The sequence below is a fragment of the Cydia fagiglandana genome, chromosome 22 (genome assembly GCF_963556715.1).
Source record: "Cydia fagiglandana chromosome 22, ilCydFagi1.1, whole genome shotgun sequence".
In the NCBI taxonomy this organism is placed as follows: Eukaryota; Metazoa; Arthropoda; class Insecta; order Lepidoptera; family Tortricidae; genus Cydia; species Cydia fagiglandana.
The window spans coordinates 7,461,879-7,489,203 of record NC_085953.1 but is presented as its reverse complement, the minus strand read 5'-3'; the positions used below and the strand labels follow the sequence as shown (position 1 = coordinate 7,489,203).

Here is a 27,325-nt window from a genome sequence, read left to right as displayed (position 1 = left end):
GACATTCTCAAAACATCATCTTACATATAACTATTTTTGAACGTATTTCTGTACAGTTGTAGGCATTTTTTATAACCTTTCCTTTATAAGTAGCACCAAAATGGAATTTGAGGAATTAAACAAATTAGTTGATTGTATTTTCAGTTCCATGTTGCTATGTCGCTTTTAATAAATGTGTATTAGTCAAATTACTGTGCAGCGACAAGTGTAGTATAAATTACAATTAAATGTATAGAAAATTACTATTAATTTTGTAGACAAATTTTAATTTCGGTTCAAGAGGACAACATAAAACTAACATTGCGTTGTTTAACCTTTTCACCTTTTAGTTATTTAATTTACCAAATAAATTATTTTAATTAAATTTATAAAAAGGTTGAATGAAAATGTAGAAAAGGCTGAATTGTATTAAACATCAGCTATCTGATTGACCGACAAATATCGGTGTCGTGAGAAATTGCTCCTTAATAACTACAGGCATTTTACCTAGAATTAAACCTTTCTTGATTCATTTGTCGTCTTTGACTAATGTCGTTTATTTCAATTTTATTTTCTGAACTAAAGCGGTGTTTTTTTTTATGTTTCCAAAATCAGGTACGTGTTGTACTTACCATCACCTACACTGTTATCTATACATCGGCCTTATGCCTTTTGTAATAAGGTCCATAGTATAGTTAGGAGTGTTGCTGTTTGTACAGTCGACGTCAAAGATATGTTTATACAGGGTGATTTCGGGGTCTTGGAGCACGAGGGCCAGACATCATACAGAATCCAAAGATGCGCCTAATGACGTTGTTAATTATTGTTTATCGCCAATAATGATGATTATTTTCCAGATGACAAGTAGGAAAAAACATCTTAGCATACAATTTGGTGACCCTACTCCAGTGGTTCTTAACCTTTTCAGTCCGGTCACCCCTATGACTAACTAGGGAACCTGATTTTACCCCTCCTCCCAATGGTAATAAAAAATAAAACGTGTACGTTTGTTGTATTATTATATTAGGTTAGTTTATTACCCCCGTAAAATACCAGTTTTACCCCCACGGGGGTAATTACCCCCAGGTTAAGAACCACTGCCCTACTCAATGTGATGGTGACGTCTTGTCGCTTTCCATATAGCGTATGTCAAAAGTCAATAGGGAGACCATAATTACTAATTACTTAGTATAACATTAATTTTACTTGAAACATAAGAATAATTAAAGTAATTATCTTTTAATCAAATACTACCATATGATAATGTGGATCATTTACAGAGTCCGAAAAAGTGGTTCTGGATCACGACCCAGAAATCACCCTGTATTTTTGGCCTATTACAAAGAAGTAAGGAACAAAAGTGTAAACATATCTTTAACGTTGACTGTATGTATCAGTGCTATCTTAATACATATTTAGATTTCGATAATTACTTCTCAGTTTTGTATGTCCCAACTTTCCCGGATTTACTGACAAATTATGAAGTAAATTTTCTTGAACCGAAATTGAAATAATATTTAAAAAATGTGAATACACAGCACAGTAGTGATATATGCGTAACTGAGCTTTGACAGAGACATTGTTTTATACACTATTACATACATACATATACATATTGTATTGTTTACCCACTGTCCTTTCAGAGGTGGTTCTTATGTCGACATTTTGTTGTAGCTAATAAAGAGATTCATATAAAATTATTTATGTTGTTTTATTTTGGGCCCGATTCGGATTTGGAAATAGACATCTATTAGACATCTTTTAGACATCACCAAGATAACGATATGTTTAAGATCTAACCTGTCAAATTTGACATTTGCGCTTTTCTGGAGATACTCTTGAACGATTTCCACAGGATATGACTTAAGAGATCCAATTCACATCTAAAGGCTCCTCTTCACGTTGGGCCAACCCCAACGCCAACGAGGGACGCATTTATGCGTTAGAGGGAGCAAGTGATATTGCTATCTCATTCTACCGCATGGGTGCGTCCCTCGTTGGCGTTGGCGTTGGCCCAACGTGAAGAGGAGCCTTAATAGTAGATATCTTACTCTATCTAACGTAAAAGTGACATTGGTTGCCCGAATCGCTACAAAAGAGAACTAGTTGATATCTAAACTATCTAGTACGTGTCGTCTCTTGTGAATATCTTGAAGTTCGAATACGGCAGTTTATCTTTTGATTAGTATTTACATCGCAAAATTGCTCTTCCACTCGAATATAAAACATAGTAAGTAAGTAAACTTACCGCCAAGTTTGGTAACTAGACAGAAGCTAGCGGCAGGGTGACAAGCCAAGTTCAAAAGAAGGGAACTGGCGACGTAGGGGCCATGTGTTATAGTTTAGGGCCACCCCACATCTAGCGTCTTTCGAGCGTCGGCGTCTGGTCAGCGCTATGGAAAATGATGTCGCTGCGCAGTTGCGTCGACGTTGCGTCGAGCAGCGGCCATAGAGTTGTAGACGCCGACGCTCGAAAGACGCTAGATGTGGGCTGGCCCTTAAGGCTCCTCTACACGATGGGCCAACGCCGGCCACTCCGGACGCATTTATGAGGGAGCAAGTGATATTGCTATCTCATTCTATCGCATCGCTGCGTCCCTTGGAGTGGCCGGCGTTGGCCCATCGTGTAGAGGAGCCATTAAACCAGCGGATGGCAACCCGCGGCCCGCGAACCTCTCACTTGCGGCCCGCGAGCCTCCCTGGCTATTTTGTATGTAATACATATTGACAAATGACAATGTCTGATAAAGTCATAAATATTAACAAAGTGCGGCCCGCGTCCACTTCATTAACCCTTCCCCCCACATCTGGCGTCTTTCGAGCGTCGGCGTCTACAATTCTATGGCCGCTGCTCGACGCAACGTCGACGCAACTGCGCAGCGACGTCATTTTCCATAGCGCTGATCAGACGCCGACAGACGCCGATGCTCGAAAGACGCTAGATGTGGGGGGGGGCCTAACTGCTATGTGGCCCAAACTGCTAAAAGATTGCCGACCGCTGGTTTACACGATCGGGATAATTAATAAGATCAGTGAATGTTTCAACTTGATGGATTAGTTAATAATAATAATTTCTGAAGTTACCCCTCCAGTCTGCCCCCAGTTATCCCATTTGACGGTACTTACTCTCCAATGCATGGTGTTACGACAATTAAGAATTTACCACATAAGTATTTAGTTACCTACATCATGTTACATGCATGAAAATGTATGGGCGTATGTAGTAGGTATTATAGCAAATACAATACGCAGTGCCGGATTTACCACTAGGCTGAGTAGGCTGAAGCCTAGGGCGGCAGATTTTAGGGGGCGGCAAATTTGGGTCAAAAAATATTTTATGTGCTGTTCAGATAGGGTAGACCAGAATTTATTTGTAAAATTTAAATAACAAGCATAATTTGTCGATTTTGCCGCCCTCTGTCATGTCAAGACCTTTTTGAAATACGGGACCCGAAAAATGTACCTACCATTTTCTCGAAAAAAATTCGCGCTCGCTACGCTTGCGTTTTCATTTAAGTACGAGTACCTACATTATTTGTGACCCATCTGACTACATTGTAAATTTGGGATAGTCGTCGATTCTTGTATCTTCGTGGTAATATGGGTTCCGTTTTTTTCCTTTTGAAGTACGGAACTCTAAAAATGTACCCACCTTCTATTTTCTCGAAAAAATTTCGCGCTCGCTACGCTCGCGTTTTCGTTTAACTGACTACATTTTATTGTGACTCATCTGACCATATCATTTAATGATAGCACAGAACCTAGTAGAACGCCAGCGGTAATGTCCACGCTATCGGAGCAGCTTCCGTCTACTATACGGCTCATATGCGTCTACCGGATAAAAAGCTTGCGATCCATTTGTATAGCATGCTCTCTCGAGCAGACTCAATGCCAGACCCGACCGAAACTCCTTAGCTATATCCAACCTGACTGCCAATGCCTCACCTTGATTCTCAATGGCCAAACCCCAGCGGTACCCACCGGTCACCGATCAGATCATGCAAATATAAAGAGTGTATCTAGAAGGTGACATTAGTGACGTTACCTTATATGCATTTTAATATGGCTAATATGGCTATGGTGTGTTGTACTATAAAATTAAACGCCTCTGACAGGAAAGTACTTTAAAAAACCGGCCAAGTGCGAGTCGGACTCGCGTTCCAAGGGTTCCGAACATTACAAAATTTTTAACAATATATTTTTTATATATGTGAAACGCAAGTGTATTGCCTTTAAAAAACCCGTAGGGGTCGGATCAAAAACTAAGTAATTGGTCCGACTCACGCTTGACTAGATATTTCTAATAGGTTTTCCTGTCATCTATAGGTAAAGGTCTATTTTATGTATTTTTTTCAAAATTTTAGACCCTGTAGTTTCGGAGAGAAAGGGGGGAATGGTAATTTTTTGCCTATTTTCTTGAATTACTTCTAAACTGTTTATTCTAAAATGATAAAAAAAATATGTTAGAGATTCTCACATTGAGCTCTTTCATTTAATATGTAACACGATATAGTTTGAAAAACTTTATTTTTTGATTTTTTCATTTACCCCCCAAAAGTGGCCCCCATGTTTAAAATTAATTTGTTTACGTTACATGTCCGTCTTTGGGTCACAAACGTACATATGTGTATCAAATTTCAACTTAATTGGTCCAGTAATTTCGGAGAAAATAGGCTGTGACAGATAGACAGACAGACAGACGCACGAGTGATCCTATAAGGGTTCTGTTTTTTTCTTTTTGAGGTACGGAACCCTAAAAACCTATAAGCGAGGCGGATAGGGGCGGCAAAATCGGCATAGCCTACGGGCGGCAAATGTCTAAATCCGGCACTGACAATACGTTGGTAGTCTGCTCGGAAAGAGGAGAGTCGTGAATGTATTGGATTGAGCTCCATACGACTAGTTAATTTTCGTAATAGGTGGAAGTATCTATGTAAATAACTAACTTCAAAAGTAGTTAAAGGTTCTGTCACAGGCGCGTTTTCTGGGCGGGGTGTGAGCGTTTTATATGTAAAAGCGGCGCGCCCCGCTCACGCCCCACCCGGAAAACGCACCTGTGTGACGAAGCCTTAACTCGTAACACGATGGAATCAATGGAGTTGGCAACAACTGTCAAAGGTATATGCATAGATGGCGCCATTATAGCTATTAACACGCCCCATTTTTATCAGATTTGGCTTAAAGGGACATCCAGGGCATGAAATTCCATTAAAAAATTGTTGTATCTAGAGATTGACAGGGCATAAGGGCAAGCTATGCTGGCGCCATCTGCTAAATACTTCGACCGGCCGACCCCATGACCCTACGAGATTTATTTAGCGTTTTAGGAGTAAGCGTGATCTTTCATTTTTATAGCAATCACGCGCCCTCCTAAAAAAAAAGGTAAAGATCTGAATTAGGTATGAAAACAATCGATAAAGCTTAAAATAGATTTTATTAAAATTAAAAACTGAATAATACAAAATTAAATCAGTCTCAACATGGCACTGCCAAAACTCTGGAATATTAAAACATTGAATGCTTAACAATTTAATAGGTATCTATTAAACCGAGATCGCTCACTTCGACTCCTTTTCGTTCGTACCCTCGCTTTGGTCCTTGATTTCCTTCCGGACCGGTCCGGTCTGGGTCACAGGAACGCTTCTTTCACCCTTAATGGCATCTGGAACTTTCCTCGGTGCGACGATGCTCAGTACGCCGTCGGAAGACAATTTAGATTCAACGGTCTCTGGGGCAGTGCCTTCGGGCAGGGCGTATCTCCTAGTGAACTGGCGAGAGATGTAACCGTGGTCATCTTTCTTCTCCTCATGCTTGCCTTCAACCACAATGTAGCCGTCGACGGTCTTGACGGAGATCTCTTCTGGGGCGAAATGCTGGACGTCTAGGTTGATTTGGAACTTATCCTTGTCTGCTTTGATGCTTGAGCCGATGTCCTTGGCAGCAGCAGCGAGATGGCGCCAGGGTCTGTAGTATTCCGGTGTCACGATGGGCCCGGCGACGGCGGCGAGCAGATCGTCAGGATTCAGGGCGAGGCCGAAATGCTGGTCCAGAAGCCGGCTGGGGAAGTGGCGGTGATGGTAGCGGGGACGCACGTTCCAGTCGTCGAAGAAATACGGTAGCAGAGACATTGTAGCTTCAATAAATTTGACTTGAGTAGAAACTTGAAGGTATCTTCAAATCGCGTAGTTCGCAGTGATCGCTTAGATCGCTTAGATTCGCTTCGCTTGCTTGCTTGAATTCAACTGCCGCTCTGGCAGACGAACGCGGTATTTATACGCGCCACCGCGCCATCTAGTATTGAGTAGAAACATCTCGATAACTAAATTGTTTATGGGTGTGGGCAGGGGCGCTCAATCTTGTGGGCCGCTCGACGAAATTGCTGGAAAATGATATAGGACGGATGCACTATTAATTTCAAGATAATTTAGTGATAAAGTTAATATTATTACCCCAAATACATATATGTAATATTTTCCCGATAGCATATATTTTTATTTAATGTACAGAAAAGTTAAATGATTTATGGATCATGGATAGACATTAGACATGGAGAATATAGTTAATTAGGTAGGTGGGTGGATTTCAGCACAAATAATTTCACCATACAAAAAATTATTATTTTTAAATGTTTAATTTAACACGATTCTAGCTGGGTAAAATAATGGGGGGCTGTATATTGAGGATATGTATGGTATTTATACAATCATTTGTGGCTTATATTTGAAGTTATCGCTTTCGGAAAATAAAAACGCAAGATGGTGATGACAACCATGGTATGGTAATGACTCTTTTATAGACGGTAATGACACTGCATGTACGGTAATGACGATTTGGGAACTAATTTACATATGTATTAAAAACGTATTAAAAAAACAAAAACTTTTTTTAATTGTAATACTTTAGAACTTTAATAAACATTACAAATAACATGTTTTTGAACATAAGACTAGCTACATAAATTATTTTTAGAATATTATAAAAAATACATTTTTTTCATATGAATAAATATATAACAAGTATTATTATTGTATAATTTTAAATAATTTATGTTCCGAAATTGGCAATTTATGTATTCATTTATTTTTTTGGATTTTTTTCAATGTTAAATCATATTAACAATATTGTACTCTTATTATCAGTTTAAACCCGCATCTTCTTTTATCTACTGCATAACTTGGTATTTATGTCATATTATAAAATTACTGGCTTACCAATGAGCTTAATTTTTATGATATATTACTTTTTTTTGATAGTTTGATTCATTGCACAAGTTTGTATTTTTGTTGTTTTATTAATTAACTTTAAAAATAGCTATAATGATTTAAATCCATATATATGTTGTTTAATAGCTAAACATTAATATATAATCAGTGTTTTATAAGTTGCAAGACCCCTACTTGTAATGCATGTCATAAGTTACAAAATGTTAGGTATTGGGTCCGGTGACTACCCAATGGTATAATTATTAATTGCTGTAATTATATACATCAATTAATATAATATTATCAAAAAACATAAAGCCATCACGATAGTGAGCCAGTACCGTAGCCTATGGTCGCTTAAAACTTAATATATGTTGCTTGTTTAAATACTTTGTTTTAACACGACTAACATGCAATTACAGTCTCTAAGTTGCATGATTTACATTATTAGATTATAAATAAAAACATTTGTATGTTCTAAGTTCTAAATAACCTAAATTTTGCCTACTTCAGTCAAAATGTTAATTAAAAACTAAGCATCCTCTAGTGTGAAAGAAATAGTTATATCTTCTTCTACATTTATTACATACATTTGATATATAACATTTAATATTTACAGGCAGAACTATTTAGGTAAGTACTAGATAATTATTCAATTATAAATAATTATCAAATATCAAAAATAAATCATTTTTCTGCACCACACAACCTACATATTGCCAGGTAATTGTAATAATTAGTTTTATTTATAATTTTTAAATTTAGGGGTATTAGGAACCAAAATAACTCTTAAATATAATCAATGAAAAGTGAAACCAGCCCGCAAGTTGGGCGGCCCTGGATATGAGTAGCGCGGTCAACGAGCCTGCGCGATCGCGAATCGTCTAGTACTTTCGGCGCCTAATTTCGAGGAAGGTCAAGACCAAGGTCATGCATATGTTTTGAAAATTAATGGAATGTATTAATGTAGGTAAATAAACAATGGATCTATAAACTTTTATGACTTCGTTGCAGACTTTAGGTACCTAGTTTAACTAATCTCTATATAAGCACAGAATAAATAATAGTACTACCGTACAGAAAGGAAGCTTCCTACAAAACCGAAGTTTGACAGCGGTTCAGGGTCGAATCATGCTATCCCTTTTTAATACATGACACTATCCCTTTCGGCTATTTAGGGTTGTCAAAATTCAAGTGATTATCTTATCTGTGGTCGTGCACGCAAAAGGAAGTCAAGTGGTGCCAACCCTAAAAATTGCTCGGAGCAATGCTGAGCCGAGCGGAGCCGAGTTTGGCCGAAGTCAGGAGCTTCGCACCCCTGCTATAAGTCTGTAGGTACAGGTAGATTATAGTGAGGTAGGTATTTATGTAAGTACGTACTTAAGTAGGTATTTTTCATAGCTTCATTATTTCAAGAATACCTACCCACATTTTAATGGGACGGTAAAATTTAATAAAAAATTTGAAAAAAGCCCTAAAGGTTCCGTCACACAGGCGTGATTTCCGGGCGGAGGTTTAGTTAACGCAGGCATGCCTCACTGACTTGCTAACTATGTAAACATAAGTAAGTCACTAGTAAATTAAATTCATCATTCTTTGACAATTTTAATATGGCGGTTTGTTTACATTAGCAACGCTTTAGGTAGCCTAGGCCGGTACTTGGTATGTGGGATAGGTTTTGCCTAATTTGTCCACAGATCTAATTAACGCTTACGCTTAGGTATATGGTATATATGTAGTTTACGTCCAGCTCTACTTTTCGTCCACTTGACGAAATTTGAATATCAATCTACCTTGCCACACAAATTTGGAATTATTGCAATAAGTAATAATGTCTTAACAATTTATCTAGGTATCTGCATAAAAAATATAGGTAAGTAGTTACACAGAAAGTAGTTAACAAGTAGCAAAGAAATGAAATACATTAATATTCGCTATTCCGTCAAGTGGACGAAAACTAGAGCATGGGTGGAAACTAACGCAATAACCCTATGTAAGTACCAAGTAAGTACCTAATAAAAAGGCAGGATGATTGAGTTGCGTAGTAAATTAGGCAAGTGAATAGTCATTTCAGTTGGTACCTAGTAAGTCCTAGTACCTACCTATATAAAACCTGGAATATAAAAACGAAGATTACATTACATATAACTGGGTCAAGCAAATCTTGTCAGTAGCAAACGGCGGCAAATTTGAAAAATCACGGGTTAGCAACACTGTGTTCGAATAATTCGAAAATTGCGTGTCATCTGTGTTTTATCTGTGGAATGTGGATCGCGAATGACAGCCATCATCATTGTTTACCTTCGGAATCGATTCTAATTCAAGAGATATTTCTGCTGAGTTACCATTAAATACCAATATATGTACCTACATATTAAATAAGATTGTGCTTAATCAAAGCTAAGGTGCCTACAATGCCTACAGCGCCAACTGAGGAATCTAATAAAATATTAAAATCCAGTAGGACATCTACCTGCTGAAGCAATGATTTATTCATACATTCTTGTTTAACGGCATAGTCCACTTCTAATTTTATTTTGATATCTTTAAATTAGTTAATCATTTTTATCAACATCACACACCGCTTTTAAATTGTCCGTCCATACCTATTAATAACAATTTCAAACATTTTCAATAGAGAATCCCCAACTGACAATTTGAATTGACGTACGTAATAGGGCGCGCTCGGCGGAAAAAAAGTTTTGGTTCGATGTACATTGTACATTTATGTACATTGCTGCTTTTCATAGCGCAATACTACTCTTTGAGTGTTGCCCTACTTTAGTTTGCTTTACATTGCTACTGACAAGATTTGCTTGACGCACTATACCTAAACCATAAAAGTCCAAATAAACTGTATGTAGTATGTACCTACTTTATTATCTCATAAAGTTGTTTACCAGACAAGCCGCCTGGCAACCGGCACATTCGCGAAATTTCTTTTTTTTTTCTAGATATCGAAGCACTATACGTTGTATGCAGCTGTCGTATTCACAATAGTTATTTGTACAACAAGAGATCAAAGTTTGATATTTCTTCGAGTGCTTATTTTGAGTCCCGTGCAAGCGAAAGATTCTATAATAGATTCACGAGCGTAGCGAGTGAATCTAATTTAGAATCTTGAGCGTAGTAAGGGATTCAAAAGCGCACGAGATGTAAATAACTTTGATCTCGTGTAGTACACAAAATTTTTCACCCTAAGCAGTGAGAACATACCTAGAGGGACAGAGATAATAGAACCCAAGTATATCGAACTTGTATTAGACTTCGCATGTTGAAATGACATTTGACTATAAAAGCCACCTGAATGACATTTTGTCTCACTCAGTGAGCAAAATGCGATTTTGCTCACTCATACTGTCTCACTAAGTGAGCAAAATACGATTTTGCTCACTGAGTGAGACAAAATGACTCAGTGAGCAAAATCGCATTTTGCTCACTGTTTTTAAGAAGCAAAGTACCCTTGTTCGAGCTGCTGAGGTGAAAATATATTTTTACTGATGGCAAAATCATGGAACCCTCTTAAATGTATGCTGTGACATAGACGGCAGCGACACTACAAACGGTAAATAAAATGGTCATTTTTATTACTTTTACTACTCGACGACAGATGGCACTTACATCAAAGGTTTTTTAAAGTTTTTTTTAAACAAGGAAAAGTCCCAGTTTAATAGCTACAACCAGGGGTGCGAAACTCCTGAGTTCGGCCAAACTCGGCTCATCATTGCTCCGAGCAATTTTTAGGGATGACACACCTTGACGTCCCTTATTTGCGTGCACGACCACAGATAAAATAATGGCTTGAATTTAGACAACCCTAAATAGCCGAAAGGGACAGTGCCATATATTAGAAAGGGACAGCATGATTCGACCCTGAACCGCTGTCAAACTTCGGTTTTGTAATGGTTTTGTAGGAAGTTTCCTTTCTGTACGGCAGTATTATTTTTTATTCTGTGCTACAATACAACTGCCAAAATTGTTTTTATGACACTGACGTTATGAAAATAAACATGTAAATAAACATATTAAAAATAAAATTGTAAAGTGTATTCAAAATAGTAGCTCAAAATGTTTTTACGGCCATTATGCGCCCGCATACTACCGGCCGTGTCCTTCCAGCAAATCAGAAATCTTCGGCCAACCGTCAAAATCGGCAAAGATAAATTCGAAATAACTCTAAACGTACACCAATTCACCAAAGAAGAGATCAGAGTCAAAGCGAGGCCAGAATACGTCTGCATCGAAGGCAAACAGGAACGGGAAACGAAGAGAGGTTATGTCCTAAGGCAGTTTACGAGAAAATTCAAGCTTCCGAAAGGATGTAACCCTCAGCAAATAAGGACGGAATTGTCCCCTGATGGTACCTTAACTATTACGGCACCTAGAGAGTATTGTGAAATAAATTTGCCTTGTGAGATGTCTGTGCCTATATCTCTTACTGACAAAGTGCCGGAGCAGTCGATAGTTGAAACGAAGAAACCTGAGAAAGTGTCAACTGTCGATTATTGTAAGAAAGTTATTGAAGAGTGTAAAAAGATGAAATGATGTAAAATTGTCTCCTAATGTCCAAGTAAAGTTTTTACCTAATTTAATAATGTTTCTTGCTTTTTTATTAGCTATATCTAGTTGTAGTGTTTTACCAGTTTTTTTTAATTGAACTACGAGTAGGTATATAGGTAGGTACTTGTACCACTTGTACCAGTTGAAATTTTTAGTTCTTTAGGTGACCGGCAGAGGCACTGTACAATTACTCCATACATTTTCCAACGTTCTCACTATCGATCGACTGTCATTTAAGGTTCCGTCACACAGGCGTGTTTACCGGGCGGGGCGTGGGCGTTTTATATGTAAAAGCAGCGCGGCCCGCTCACGCGCCGCAAAACGCGCCTGTGTGACGGAGCCTTTACGGAACTCATGGTAGAGACACAGAATAACGCTACGTCTTACGTAGGCGAACAACGCGCGAACGCGGCGCGGCGCGGCGCGGCGAAAGCGGCCGCCGCCGCGCCGCGCCGCGCCGCGCCCCCTGACATTCGCGTGCAAATCGCGCCGCACCGCGTTCGCAACGAGATCGCTTACGTAGGACACTTCTATGGGCATCAAAGGATTGATTTCGCCGCGCCGCGCCGCGCCGCGTTCGCGCGTTGTTCGCCTACGTAAGACGTAGCGTAACTAATAGGTAGAGATACTTATTGCCAATTTGCTTTCGTTGGGACTATAGTATTTTCATGCGTTGCGTTGCGTACAGTCAACAACAGAGCTCTATGAATACAGGCAAAGTGTCAAAAATATGTATACAGTACTTTATTGCCTGTACATTAAGGTCGTGTATACATATTTCACTTTGCCTGTATTCATAGCTCTGTTGTTGACTGTACCTATGACAAGTTCAAGTTCAAGGTTCAAGTTTCATAATGCATTGCATACTCGGAGTAATTACTCTGAGATTGCAATGTTGCGTACATGGGCTAAGTGTGTCCCTAGCTTTAAGGCATGTGCACACCGGCTACGTGTGCGTGACGTGCGCGTGCGGCGTTGTAATATACAGATACTTGTGAGAGACGGCACACCGCTTGCGTGCGTGTGCGGCTTCAACATCATAGCGCACGCTCACGTGCACGTCACGCACATGCAAGCCGGTGTACACAGGCCTTTAAGGCCGAGCCACACCGGCTTGCGTGTGCGTGACGTGCGCGTGTGCGTGCACTAAAATGTTGGAGCCGCACACGCACACGTCACGCAAGCGGTGTGCCATCTCTCATAAGGATCTGTATACTACAACGCCGCACGCGCACGTGCACGTCACGCACACGCATCCGGTGTGCACAGGCCTTTAGTCAATACAGCTAGCGCACATACAAGAACGGCATTGTCGGCAACGCGCATGTGAGCACTACATGGGTGTGTTACTATTAAAATACCCAAAGCACTACAGGTGTGCTTATTTATATTATTTCTATAGTTTCCTCGATTTTTAGGGTTCCGTACCCAAAGGGTAAAACGGGACCCTATTACGAAGACTTCGCTGTCCGTCCGTCCGTCCGTCCGTCTGTCACCAGGCTGTATCTCACGAACCGTGATAGTGTAATTCTCACAGATGATGTATTTCTGTTGCCGCTATAACAACAAATACTAAAAACAGAATAAAATAAAGATTTAAATGGGGCTCCCATACAACAAACGTGATTTTTGACCAAAGTTAAGCAACGTCGGGAGTGGTCAGTAGGTACTTGGATGGGTGACCGTTTTTTTTTTTGCTTTTTTTTGTTTTTTTTTTTGCATTGTGGTACGGAACCCTTCGTGCGCGAGTCCGACTCGCACTTGCCCGGTTTTTTCTTGGATCCTATAGGCATCGTCACAAATCGGTTTCGTAGGTATGTGAGTTTTATGGCTCCTCTACATGATGGGCCAGCGCCGGCCGCTCCAAGGGAAGCAGCCATGCGGTAGAATGAGATAGCAATATCACTTGCTCCGTCTAACGCATGAATGCGTCCCTTGGAGTGGCCGGCGCTGGCCCATCGTGTAAAGGAGACAAGGTATCAAAAAAATTGACCAATATCAATAGATACAACTTCGGGACCTTCGGGTTTTCATGGTTAATATAATGGTATAATTTTATATAGTAATTTGTTTACACTGAAAAGATGCCAACTCTCGGAAATAAAACTAAGTATATCTTATCTCTAGGAACTTTTGTCATTTCACTAATGTTTGTGTCCAGACTTTTCTAGAAAAGTGTACCTAATACATTCCACTAATTGCCTGGGTAATTAAGAAAGTACTTCATTTATATATTTTTTATGCGTTCGCTTTAATGGCTTCCATAATTCGATAGTTAGGTACTTGTACAACCACTACTACCCGCTGGAAAGTATGCTTTTTTCTAGGGGCAAAGTAATTTTCTAATATCCTAAAGAAAAGTAATTTCGGAATATCACAACTACACAACCGAAGATATATAATATAACGATTTAATTTTTATATGACAAATAATATCCGTTTTCTATGTGAAATAGATAGTAATGGCCAAAGTGGTCAAATACAACCAGTGGCGTAGCTAGGGGGGGGCGGCGGGGGCGGTCCGCCCCGGGTGTCACCCATTTAGGGGTGACACCCGACCGTGAACATCAGCAGTGCCATCTATAAAAATTCGTAAAATGAAAGCGACGGAGTAAATCCTGAACTATTTAACAAAAATTAATACAATTACTCTTTTTAAATATATTTTACAATTTTGATCGAATTTTGGGGTGACACCCACAATTTCCGCACCGGGTGTCACCCATGCCAGCTACGCCACTGAATACAACACATTATTTTTCATATGGTAACAATTGTAACAAAGGTGTTTATACCGGGTGTGGCCTGTAACACTGAGCAAATAATGTAGGTATCCATAGCCACTTGGACGGTTGATGCTCTGTACTGGGGTGCGACCTCGCCTCCACGCCCATCAAGACTAAATAGGTAGGTACTACCAGAATAACTAATAGTACTACCGTACTACACTGACAAGTTAAACCTACTGAAAAATCAAACGTAGCGTAGGTAGGTACACAAATCATAAAACCGAAATAGCTCGATGTGACACGTAAGACAGGTAATAATTCACACAGACAAAATTCTGGAAGGTCGCCCATACCAGCCATGACTCAACATAAACATAGGTAAGAATACCCACCTACTTGAATACTAGTTACCTATCTTTAACATCGTCTTATCAAAACTACGAATGCCACGAGAAATACAACCTTATGACAAAGATATTAGAATTGAAGCTCGAGTAAATACAAACGCGTCTTAAGAATGTGCTAAAATTATATTTGTGATGCATATTTTTCAGCATCGTTGCTATAAAGTTCTGGAGTGTTCATGTAAACAAAATTAAGTGATACGTGTCGTGTAGTTTATTACGTCTATCTTCTGTCTGCCCACGTAAAACGTAAATGTTTATATACAGTGTGGAAAGATAAGTCGGGCCCTGGAGGGAAACTACCTTAAATCCTCAAGCTGGCTCATTTTACTTAAAGGAGACATTCCTTTATTTTTAAAAAGAAGCAAAACTGCATTCAAAGATTTTTTAACACTCGCTTGCCTCGCCCGGGACTCGAACCGATTAAAAACTCCAAAAAATAAACATTCGCAATTTTATTCTACTACTCGATGCAGTTAATGTTAATGATAACATTTCTCCAAGAAACATTAGGTCTTACACTCGTCTGTCGTATAAAATATCCATAAAATCTAATATTTAGTACTCAAATAGACAAGCCAAATTGAAAAAAAAAAAAGAAAAATCTTTGAATGAAGTTTTGTTTCTTTTTAAAAATAAAGGAATGTCTCCTTTAAGTAAAATGAGCCAGCTTAAGGATTTAAGGTAGTTTCCCTTCAGGGCCCGACTTATCTTTCCACACTGTATACGACTAGCGACCGGCCCCGGCTTCGAACGGGCAAATTATGCACTTAAACCTTCCTCTAGAATCACTCTATCGATAGGTGAAAACTGCATGAAAATTCGTTCAGCAGTTTGTGAGTTTATCGGGAACATACATTTACACACACACAGACAGACGCAGACGGGGACTTTATTTTATAAGGTGTTACTTGGTGTTTAGTCATCATCATCAATCATCATATAACAGCGATGTACCTATGCGATCTAGAAAAAAAATGGTTCCTATATGTAGTATGTAAACGGTATATAATTTAATGATAATGCGTATATAATGAATTACTTACACCTAGGGGGCTATTCATAAATTACGTCATTTCAAATTAGGGGGGGGGGGGTCTTGACATCGGATGACGGTAGCATGAAGTAGGAGGAAATGGGGTCATTTGAAGCATGATTTTTGGATGATTATGGGGGGGGGGGGGGTCAAAAATCGTCAAAAATCGATGACGTAATTTATGGACAGCCCCTAGGTATAATCCATTAATATATTTTTACATTTCCTTCAGGCTGTATGGTATACTCCCTATGAAAAAAATTGTATTTCGTCACTGTGTGGGCAATGACCGTGTGTGCCGATCGTGCCGATCTAGATGTTTCTCACCTTTTCTCGATTTAAGATTAAATCTGAAGTATAGATAAGGAATTAAGGACATTCATGTTTAAATCAATATTTACTAACTGCAAAACTCTACTGGAAGAATCAATTCAATTGGAAGTTGGACTCATCCTCATCCATCATGTGCTTAATTTCATCATCATCATCATCTCAGCCATAAGATGTCCACTGCTGAACGTAGGCCTCCCCCTTTATAATTGTGCTTAATTTACTTACATTTTATTTTAATACCGCTCATTACTGAAACGCTCTCAACCAACCATAAAATATCATGAAAATGGGTTAAAATAACATCGGTACATATAGGAAAAACCTACTTAAGAAATATTCTTGGAGCTCCGTAGTCAAACGGGGGCAAATGGGTCCAACTGACATTACCGGTACCAAAAAAGTTAAGAATTATCATATCAGTTGCATTGTAAATACCGCCAGCATATATCACACACCTGAAATCTAAAGTAAACAGTATATAATTACTCGAGTTTAAAAGGTCTACTAATGATATATCTAATAAAGAAGATAAAAGAAGTATAAGTAATTAGTGTAATTACTTGTGTTTAAAAAGTCTACTAATGATATATCTAATAAAGAAACTTCTCGCATCTAATCGAACATGCATCGAGAGTCTCTAAATAATACGCCAATGTTTGCCAACCCGCCTATATATATATCCCAGCGCTCGCGCATTCCTTCAGTCTGAAACCGACCGCGAATCAGAAACAAACCAAACAAGCAAACATGTCTCTCTGCCCATACTTCGACTACTCGGCGCCGCAATGGCCTCGCCGGCTTCTCGACCAGAACTTCGGCCTCGCTTTGACACCTGAAGACCTATTAGCCGCAGCGACCAGCCCGATCGTTTCCCGCCTCAAACCCTGGTGGCCACAGGACGGTTCCACCATCAAAGTCGACAAGGACAAATGGCAGGTCAACGTGGACGTCCAGCACTTTTCTCCAGACGAAATCACAGTGAAAACCTCCAACGGATACATAGTTGTTGAAGGGAAACATGAGGAAAAGAAGGATGAGCATGGTTTTATATCCAGACAGTTCTCGAGAAGGTTCAAGCTACCAGAAGGCTCTAATCCTGATGCTGTACAGTCCAGGTTGTCGTCGGATGGTGTGTTGACAGTGGTTGCTCCTTTGAAGGCTGAAGAGGCGAAAGGAGAACGATCTGTTCCTATCACGCACACAGGGCCTGTTAGGAGTGTGAGTGTCGCCGAGGAGGGGCCTAAGGAAGCTTAGTGTTTAGTTTGATTGTTAAGTGAGACTGATTTTATACATTTATTAAATTCTCGTTTTTTTTAGTAGTTCTTTTATTTTTTAAGTGACAGTGTTCCCCTACGTCTATCTGTAATTTAATTATGAATTCAAAAACGTAAAGTAGGTAGGTATAAGTGGTACATTACATCCGCCATTATTAATACACTATATTATCATTCTCTATCTGGCACGTGTAGGCCGTCCACCGTCCAATATCGTAAGAAGCTAGGGTAAAATTTAAATACATTTGTAACTAGGATACTTTATTTGACTTAATTATACTCGTACTCGGTACGTCATTAGAGTCATTAGTATTTGACTCAAGTTCTTTCTGACACCGGTATTTACAAAGGAGTAACTATGATATCCTTATCTTTCTTATTATAACTGTCTTCTATATCCTGCAGCCTCCTTCCGTTCGTCTCAGGCAGTATAAACGTTAAAACAACAGCACTCACACCCGTCACACAAGCAAAAGTGCCGTACATCACTGGTTGTCCTGACGTTAGCAACCCTGGGGTAAATTTAACACATATAGACAGTAAACCAAAGCATATAACACCACTCAAACCAGAGCCTATACCTCTCACCTTAGTTGGATACAGTTCTGCTATAAAAGTCCATCCTAAACTGGCCATAACGCTAGCTAAAGAAGTATATAGCACCAGAAGTATTAAAGGCAGTATAAATAAGTTTTTATAAACCCCGCAAACTACCAAACCTAACAGAACCGCAGTTGTCCCGTGAGCAACGGCTACAAAAGTTAATTTCCGACGCATTTTCTTACCGAACAAGCAAATAACTATACTTGCCGTCACTCTTATCAAATCTACTGCCATTATAAGAAAGACTGTGGCTATATGGCTTTCGTCAAACATAGTTTTTAATAAATCGTAAGCGTAAAACGGGAATGCGTTGATACCGCACATTTGGACTGTTAAGAAGATGAAGACAACGGTTATAGTTGGCCTTATAAATGCGCTACTACGTAATGTATCAAACAGTTCTTTTACACTGAATCTAGACGTCTTTCCTTTTTGTTTTTCAACCACATTTTGCAGTTCGCTTTCTGCTGTTGCCCCATTTCCTCTAAACCACCTAAAACATTCGACACCTTCCTCCACCCTTCCTTGAGCTATCAGCCAGTAAGGACTCTCTTTTATAAAGAAGAGCATCGCAAACAACATTGCACTGGGCGCGATACATATCAAAAGCGACGTCCTCCAGTAAATGAATGAACCTATGACATGACTTAGGAGTACTCCTAGATTTAAAGCTAGAGATGGACATAGGAGTATGATGCCTCTGTATTTTGGGTCACTTATTTCTCCCAGATAGATGATGGTGGTGGGGCGGACGGCGCCGTAGCTGAAGCCTGTGAGAAACCTGAAAAGAAATAAAAAATAATGTTGGCCGATCAATAGTATTGTAATTTATTGATAAAAACAAAGAAATAAACAAACATAATAAAACTTAAACATCTATAGATAAAAAAACCGGGCAAGTGGCAAGTGCGAGTCGGACTCGCGCACGAAGGGTTCCGTACCATAATGCAAAAAAAAAAACAAAAAAAAGCAAAAAGAAAACGGTCACCCATCCAAGTACTGACCCCTCCCGACGTTGCTTAACTTTGGTCAAAAATCACGTTTGTTGTATGGGAGCCCCATTTAAATCTTTATTTTATTCTGTTTTTAGTATTTGTTGTTATAGCGGCAACAGAAATACATCATCATTTGGTGTTAGTGTTAATCCATCCAAGTGTCAAGCCGTAATTCTGGGGAGCCAGCGCCAAATCTCAAAGCTTAGTACAGTCGCTATCGCACCAATCCTGTTTGATGAGTCTGTCATTCCCGTGTGCACTAAGGCTAAGAATTTAGGATTAATTTTTGATTCTACCCTTTCCTGGAGCAGCCAGGTAGCTGATGTGAGTCGTAAGGTCTCAGGCACACTAAGGACTTTGTATAAATTTAAGAATTTTCTCCCAGTAAATACAAAGAAGATGTTGGTGCAGGCGTTAATTTTGCCAATTATTGATTATGGCGATGTGTGTACAACGAATGCCACTCAAGAGTCCCTTAATAAACTTGAACGTCTCCTCAACAACGGCATACGATTTATCTTTGGCCTGCGTAAATACGATCGTGTTTCCTATTACCGTCGCCAGCTCAATTGGCTCTCCATCCGTCGCCGTAGATGGGCGTTTTCGGAAAAAAATATTTGGGTAAAATATCACTGTCCTACGACTTTGGTATACTTTTTTACCGTCAAATACTGTTTTAAAGTGTACTACATGTATACAAAAATTGTAAAGTGATTTATTATCTGAGTATTTATGGTAAAAAAACTGATTAAAAGTTACTTTAAAGTAAAGAAAATGTACAAAAACTGAAGAAAGGGAGATGATTTTTGAGTGTCCCATGCACACTTTGCATACTTTGGATCCAAATATTATATATCTGCCTCCTTCTAGGCCCGAACCTGGTTGTTGTGTGATAAGATCGTACCAGCCAAAATCTATTAAAAACCTTATTTTTTAGCACCTAAAGTAAAAATATGCATTAAAGTTTAATTTATTGTTGTCCTTCAATATCGACGTAGTGGAAATTTCCACCAACGTCACGGAGTTTTTACCAACTTAGTAGCAAAAATCTACTAATATCATACGGATTTTTACATGATCGTAACATTATGTTCCTATAATTCCCCGGTGTTTAGGTTTTACAAGGCAATTGGGGTCGAAAAAAGCTAGTGTAGGTTGTGCGTCACGATGTGCAGAAATTTGTTTTCCACAACGAACTGAATTAAACTGAAGATAAGGAGTCAATTATTGACTAAATATTTATGTATTACGTTAGATTATTATGTGTTGTATGATATCAAATAATTATAATTAAGAAAATTCAAACGATCAGACCGCTATTTCGCTTTATTAACCAACCGGCATGCCTACGTCACATCCAAAACGTTACGTGATGTATTAGGGGAACAAAAAAACGTGACGTATGGAATGAAAATGCACGGTTTACATGCCGTCAGTTTAAGTTGCCAAAATATAGTAGATAGAGTGATATTAAAAACACACAGATAGATTTATTTCCATAAGGTACCTTTTCGTAAATGTATGGAGCAAATACTGTTATTGTTATGTAAGTTTAAAGTGGCATAAGGGGTTAAATATAGTATTTAGTTGGGGTTTTAGGATTTATTTCATCTGAATGACAGAATTTCTTTCATATGTGCTGGGAAAAATTGATTGTGTGTTACATTAATAATAATTTTATTCTAGCTATATTCTTCTAACTACTCGACCTACTAGTAAAATATTATTAAGCACCAGTGGCGGCTCGACCTAAGAAACGCTGGCAGGCGCAGGTTATGCTTTCGACTGCAGCAGTATTGCAGTACGACAATACTGCTAACTGCAAATGTCAATAAACTGGGCAGCAACATCTATTTTGATTTAGTAGCAGTAATGCAGTCGGCAGTATTATCGTGCTGCAATACTGCTGCAGTCGAAAGCATAATTACTGCAGGAAATTTCAAAATCTGTTAAGTTAAACTATAATAATAGGTATTAATTACTAAATTATTTAATTTAGTACAACATTAAGTAGGTATTAAATTAAGTAGCTATTTTCCGCACATGTAAACCCTTCATGTAGTTCCTAAACGCGATATTATGGTCCATAACGTCACTTTGTCCTACTGTGGCTGTGATTGATTTTATTAGAATTTATATTAATTTTTAGGATAATTGATACTGATTTCGATCTCATTTGCAAGAATAATATATGATAATTATTAAAAACAACTTTTTATAATACCTTTACCTTACGTTTTTTATAACAAAATGATTGCAAAGCAACAATTAAAACGAAAAATGTGACGTATTGGAAAGACTTCTTTAAATAACTTAATTGTAATACTTAGTATTGCAGTTGTTATTCGTTTTTAGAAAATTAATATTGTTTTGTATTTCAATAAATAAAAACTGGTTCACTTAAAACACTCCGATCTTCACTTAAAACCTGCCTAAAACTTGTAACGTAATGGATCGTCACATTCGCTGTCATTGAGTTGAAAGTGATTTATTAGGAATATAAATAATTTATATAGAAACAAAGTAACATTTTCATAAAATATATAAATAGTAGATTTAATTCAACCCATTTTTAGTCAAAAAAAATTTTTTTTTGGTGGGTGGAATTCCATTACGTGACGGACTCTAATTCTAAAAACGCCCAGATCGCTTCGAATACTTTGTACTCTATTTTCAATCTTGTTTGAGCTTTCTGCTCCTGGATACCTAAAGAATAAGTTCCTGTTTGATACTCCTCGTCCCGGCTGTGAGCTGCGTACATCTCGTGTTCTCAAACTCTCAATTCCTGCTCACCGCACTGGGTTTACGACTAACTCCTTTGCTGTCCAGGCGAGTCGTCTCTGGAATTCACTCCCTCTCAATATTAGACAAGCCCCGAGCAAGTTAGCTTTCAAGCGGTTGCTACATAAGTATCTGCTGAAACAAGAGTTCGAGTAGTGTCCATCATTATATATTATATATTATGAGTATGTATGAAATATGTAGTAGTATATTAATTATATATATTCTAGTATATTTATTTGTGTATTCTATATGTAGTTTATCAGAATTATTAGTTGTTCGTTGCTCAGTTGTTTTCCAATGTTCTAATAAATGCCCCTGTTCTCCTTGCACCATTTTTACATGTCTCTGTTTGGCCCGATGGTTGACTGGTAGAGAATGCCATTAGGCATTAAGTTCGCCATTTGTACATTATTTTTATGTTTTGTGCAATAAAGTTTAAATAAATAAATAAATAAATAAATCATCTGTGAAAATTTCAACTGTCTAGCTATCACGGTTCGTGACATACAGCCTGGTGACAGACGGACGGACGGACGGACGGACAGCGAAGTCTTAGTAATAGGGTCCCGTTTTACCCTTTGGGTACGGAACCCTAAAAATTGCCCCAGATCGCCGTCCACGGGCAAGGTGCCCAGAAGGCTGGCCGTATTTCCCCGCTGTATAGCGATGCTAATACGCTGGGCGAAATAGTGGCCAGCCCCCTCTGGTCACCAGAAGCCTCTATTACAGTCGACGCGCACTTGGCCCCCACGGCCCCAAAGTTTCGACACCAAACGCTGCAAATATGTAGCCGCATGTCCGATCATGCCATACCATATTCTAAACATTATCTTAAACTTCTTAAAGGCTCAATCAGAGGTGGATAAAAATTACACTCTTAATGAAACAGACGGTTTTCCCTAAACATCGACTAATAGAGATGTCCGTTGGGAATATGTAGGCATTTTTTTGCGGACAGAAACCTCCCTATATGGGTTAACCACTTCAGCCTTGAGTTCGTTAAATAATGTATGTCAAGCACCTACTACAAGTCTACAAGATATTTACATAAGTGGGTGCGAGATAATGTGATGCTTTAAATATGTACAATTCACTTTATCCAATATACCGCACTACAACTTTAAGAGAGAAAACTGTATTCGGAAAAAAGTTAGTCTTTTATCATCGGTTAAGTAACTGGATTGGGTAATCGTTAATAATTAAACGTTATGCCTCACCACGCAAAATAGACGCAATCTTATGGCGTCACCTACAAATAAAAAGGTTTCCCTGATACACACAGATACAGATCCTTTCTCGTCTCCTCTTTTGACCCAGCTTATAGTGTTAAGAGATGAAAGATGATGATGACGATGAGGAGATATGTGAGGGGAGATGAAATCCTTGAAAAGCTGATCATTGTTGGTAACACGGAGGGCAAACGCGGCCGGTGCCGATCTCCAATTAGATGGAGCGATCAAGTCAAAGAGGCTCCATCCTCAACCGAATTTTGCTCGATCGTCATATGGCTCCTCTACACGATGGGCCAACGCTGGCCACTCCAAGGGACGCATTTATGCGTTAGAGGGAGCAATTGATATTGCTATCTCATTCTACCGCGTGGATGCGTCCCTTGGAGTTGCCGGCGTTGGCCCATCGTGTAGAGGAGCCATGAGATGCGATGAACAGGCACCGACGGAGGCAGATCATAAAAACCAGGTGTGGAGCATTCACATGCATCCACCGATGATCACGAATATCACGATCCTCAGTCATGCCGGAGGGACAACAGAGAGATAGTGTTTAAGAAAAGCTCAAAGGATAGACTCAAAGGCACTAACCTCCCAACCATCATTGTAGGGAAGTCCTTAGCAAATGCCATGGCCAGCCAGCCTGCCATAAAAGGGAAGGCCAGGATAATATGGACAGTCCTCCTTCCGAAGCAATCCAGCAGCGTACCGACGCACACACAGCCCAGGATCGACGAAATTGGAGCTATGGCCGCTGAAAATATCATTCATTGAATGAAAAGTAAGTACTCGAGAATTATTGCTCGTAAAACCAGTCCATATCTATGTCAGTGGATGTTAAATAGTTTTACAACTACTTCGAGTCCTTCGGAACCTTAAATACCTTTACCTAGTGATGGAATATGCCGCAGACTTTGGAAACTAACCTATCCAAGATCCAAAGCCTGACCCCCAGGAGAGAGAGGGATCATGTACCAGGTTCGGCAGCAGCACAGCGCTGATGCCATTGGTCAGGCCGGCAGACAGGCAGAGAAGGCTTGACGCGAGGGTTGCCAGCACCTAAAATTGTATAATTTTGTAGAGTTATGGTAACATTCCATTTCTAACCGCAGCTGCAATACTGTTCATTTTACTATGGACAATGACAGCGACGCGTTCAGTACCGGTAGTGCAGCTGCGGTTAGAAACGGAATGTTACCATTAAGCTACGAAAAGTCTGCAGCGATTTTTATAGCCCTCGCAGTGCCAGTGTTATTTATACGTCATAATTTCATAGAAGTTTGACGTTTAAAATAATACTTGCATTGCGTGGGCTATCAAATCCGCTGCAGACTTTTCTTGGTCTGATCTTCGGGTGTATTTTTTTCGATGGTGAATGTATGAGGATTGTATTGTCTGTTCGGAAAGCTATGAGTCGTGGAATGTATGGGGCCCAATCACGGCCCTGTTCTCTTTCCGAACAGACCGAAGTAGTAAATTCAACTTCACCATTTTTCAGCCTGGCAACATCGGCTATTTATAGTCTGTCAAGCAATTTCCGTCAGTAGAAAAGAGCGGCAAATTTAAAAAAATTGTAGGCGCGAAGGATTATTGTCCCATAGAAAATATGGATTTCGCGCCTTTCTCTACTGATAAACTTCTTTGACCGGCTATAAATCAAATATTTACAGGAACAACCACAGTAACCATGAAAAACGACGTCACCTTTACAATTATCAGATTATCACCATTATTTCCATAATAACTTAAACACGATAGCAATTAATTGCGTGATATTTTGCATTTGAAGAAGAAAATACAAAGAGTTGTTGAATGATATCGACCGCAATCATTACTAATCATCAGTCACAGACAAAACATCCTTCAGACTGAGCATAGTCGTCTACCCTCTCTGCCACGCATACGGTAATTTTACTCCATGTGCCAAAGTGTCTTTGTATGACGTCCGTGTCTTTGAACGGAGCAATCACGGCACGGGATTTCGCTCACCTCGTCTGGCGCACCCCCGCATTTTTGGCATCATCGGTTGCATGACATAATTGCTCTAAACTCGGTCTAGAGGATTCCTAGTCTATGACTAATCATCAGTAGGTACTTGCCTATTATTAAGTTATTTACAAACTCCGTCCTCAATGTTGCAAATAAATTGCAATTCATTGAAAATAAGGGTTGGCAAAACTCTGTACCGTTTAGTTGTGTTTATTTACAGAATAAATAAAATTAATAAAAAAACTATAAAATATTAGTTATGAATAAAGTTAGGTACCTAAATCATTTATTTATTGTTTGAAATGCTGTATACGGTTATCACACTAACGCCCACTTGCACCATCCCTCTAACCCGGGGTTAAGCGGTTAAACAGTTAACCTAGTGTCAAATTGTATGGGTAACCATGGCAACCCCAGGTTTAACCGGTTAACCCCGGGTTAGTGGAATGGTGCAAGTGGGCCTTAAGGTTCCGTCACACAGGCGCGTTTTTAGGGCGGCGCGCCCCGCGTGAACGCTCACGCACCGCCCGGAAAACGCGCCTGTGTGACGGAACCTTTAATGCTAGTCTGCATCTGCACGTCACTCCGTGTGCACGAGATATGCACTATGCACGAACACGATATTCCTGCACACGAATATATTTACGAGTAATACAATCGCACCAATAAAACTCTGCAGCGGATTTGATAGCCCACACAGCGTAAGTGTAATATACGTCATAATTCCATAGAAGTTTGACGTTTAAAATGACATTTCACTGCGTGGGCTATCAAAATCGCTGCAGGCTTGTTCTTGTTACGGTCTGACTTTAGCAATATCTTGGTAGCACCAAGTCGTACGAAGGAGCGGCGTGCTCCTTAACATCCAAAAAAGCCTGTGCACACCGGCTGCGTGTGCGTGACGTGCACGTGCGCGTGCGGAGTTGTAGTATACAGATCCTTATGAGAGATGGCACACCGCTTGCGTGACGTATGCGTGTGCGGCTCCAACATTTTAGCGCACGCACACGCGCACGTCACGCACACGCAAGCCGGTGTGGCTCGGCCTTAAATAGCAAAGATTACTCTTAGCGCCAATTGCACTATCGCTCTAACCCGATGTTAAACGGTTAAAGCTTCGTCACACAGGCGCGTTTTCAGGGCGGGGCGTGAGCGGGGCGTGCTGCTTTTACATATAAAACGCTCACGCGCCGCTTACGGCCCGCCTGCAAAACGCGCCTGTGTGACAGAACCTTTTAACCGTAAACCCAGTGTCAAATTGTACTGGTAACTATTGATAACTCTAGGTTAAACGGGTTATTTAACCCTGGGTTAATGGAATGGTGCAAATGGCGCATGGGATCGCTTTTCAGATAAAAAAGCCTTTCAATTTGTCTGGGTTAAGGGGCCCACTGATTAACAGTCCGCCGGACGGTATCGGCCTATCAGTTAGAACAAAATTTTGACAGTTCCGAACAACAGGCCGATACTGTCCGGTGGACAGTTAATCAGTGGGCCCCTTTAGCCTTATTCATAACTATTCCAAACAAATCGATAGCGTAAGTATACGTTTTCGCGATATTTATCGATGTGATAGCCAGATAAATTGGCACATAAGGGTTTCTTTTTAGCTTTTTGGTACATCACTCATTAAAGCTCCAAGCAGAACCCAAAAAAATTAATAAGCCACTTTCGTAATATGAGATGAAAAAAAATATAGCTTAAAACTCACCTGTTTATATAAGTGTTGAGAACCCCTGATTTCATTATTTTTAATTCCCTCCAAAATATTTGTTTTCAATATCTTCATTAATAACACAATTATTTTTATTATGTTCATTAATAAATACAAACAGGTACAATAATGTGACAACTGTTTTAATATGTAAATTGTTTTTTTTTAATTACTTTGAATACTTTTAGTAAAACACGGCCACGCTTGACTGTACCTTGCTGCAAACTAAATTATCGTTTAATTAGCTGCCTTCTTATTACGATTCAGTTTAAAGTTTTAAACGATACTGGAAAATTGTCATTTTCTTAAGTGACCAACTGTGACTAACAACTTATACATCGAGTCTTCGGTGGTTATTGTTTCGATAGTTCGTTTTTTTTAGCATTAAAAATAAGGTAAACAATCTTGATGTGTCTTAATTGAAAAACACATTTTAAAAATGAGTTACGGCAAATATGTAACAATTATGAATCTAATACGATCATTTATATTCT

General features: G+C 39.3%; 4 protein-coding genes across 4 annotated transcripts; 2 read left to right on the top strand and 2 right to left on the bottom strand.

The window, feature by feature from the left end:
* Positions 1–5,396: 5,396 nt before the first annotated feature.
* Positions 5,397–6,237, bottom strand: LOC134675447 (protein lethal(2)essential for life-like). The gene has a single exon (XM_063533715.1). It carries the CDS (start codon positions 6,105–6,107, stop codon positions 5,538–5,540), a length of 570 nt encoding a protein of 189 aa, XP_063389785.1. The 5' UTR covers positions 6,108–6,237; the 3' UTR covers positions 5,397–5,537.
* A 4,938-nt stretch (positions 6,238–11,175) lies between these two features.
* On the top strand, positions 11,176–11,755 carry LOC134675450 (alpha-crystallin B chain-like). Its single transcript, XM_063533719.1, has one exon. It carries the CDS (start codon positions 11,250–11,252, stop codon positions 11,724–11,726), a length of 477 nt encoding a protein of 158 aa, XP_063389789.1. The 5' UTR covers positions 11,176–11,249; the 3' UTR covers positions 11,727–11,755.
* Positions 11,756–16,930: 5,175 nt separating this feature from the next.
* On the top strand, positions 16,931–17,556 carry LOC134675619 (protein lethal(2)essential for life-like). The gene has a single exon (XM_063533945.1). The coding sequence runs from the start codon at positions 16,991–16,993 to the stop codon at positions 17,495–17,497; it is 507 nt and encodes a 168-aa protein (XP_063390015.1). The 5' UTR covers positions 16,931–16,990; the 3' UTR covers positions 17,498–17,556.
* Positions 17,557–17,826: 270 nt separating this feature from the next.
* On the bottom strand, positions 17,827–27,092 carry LOC134675629 (facilitated trehalose transporter Tret1-like). Its single transcript, XM_063533958.1, has 4 exons — positions 26,829–27,092; positions 24,055–24,187; positions 23,720–23,882; positions 17,827–18,901 (listed from the first exon to the last, which is right to left on the bottom strand). The coding sequence occupies exons 1-4, from the start codon at positions 26,934–26,936 to the stop codon at positions 17,860–17,862; spliced, it is 1,446 nt and encodes a 481-aa protein (XP_063390028.1). The 5' UTR covers positions 26,937–27,092; the 3' UTR covers positions 17,827–17,859.
* Positions 27,093–27,325: the final 233 nt, after the last annotated feature.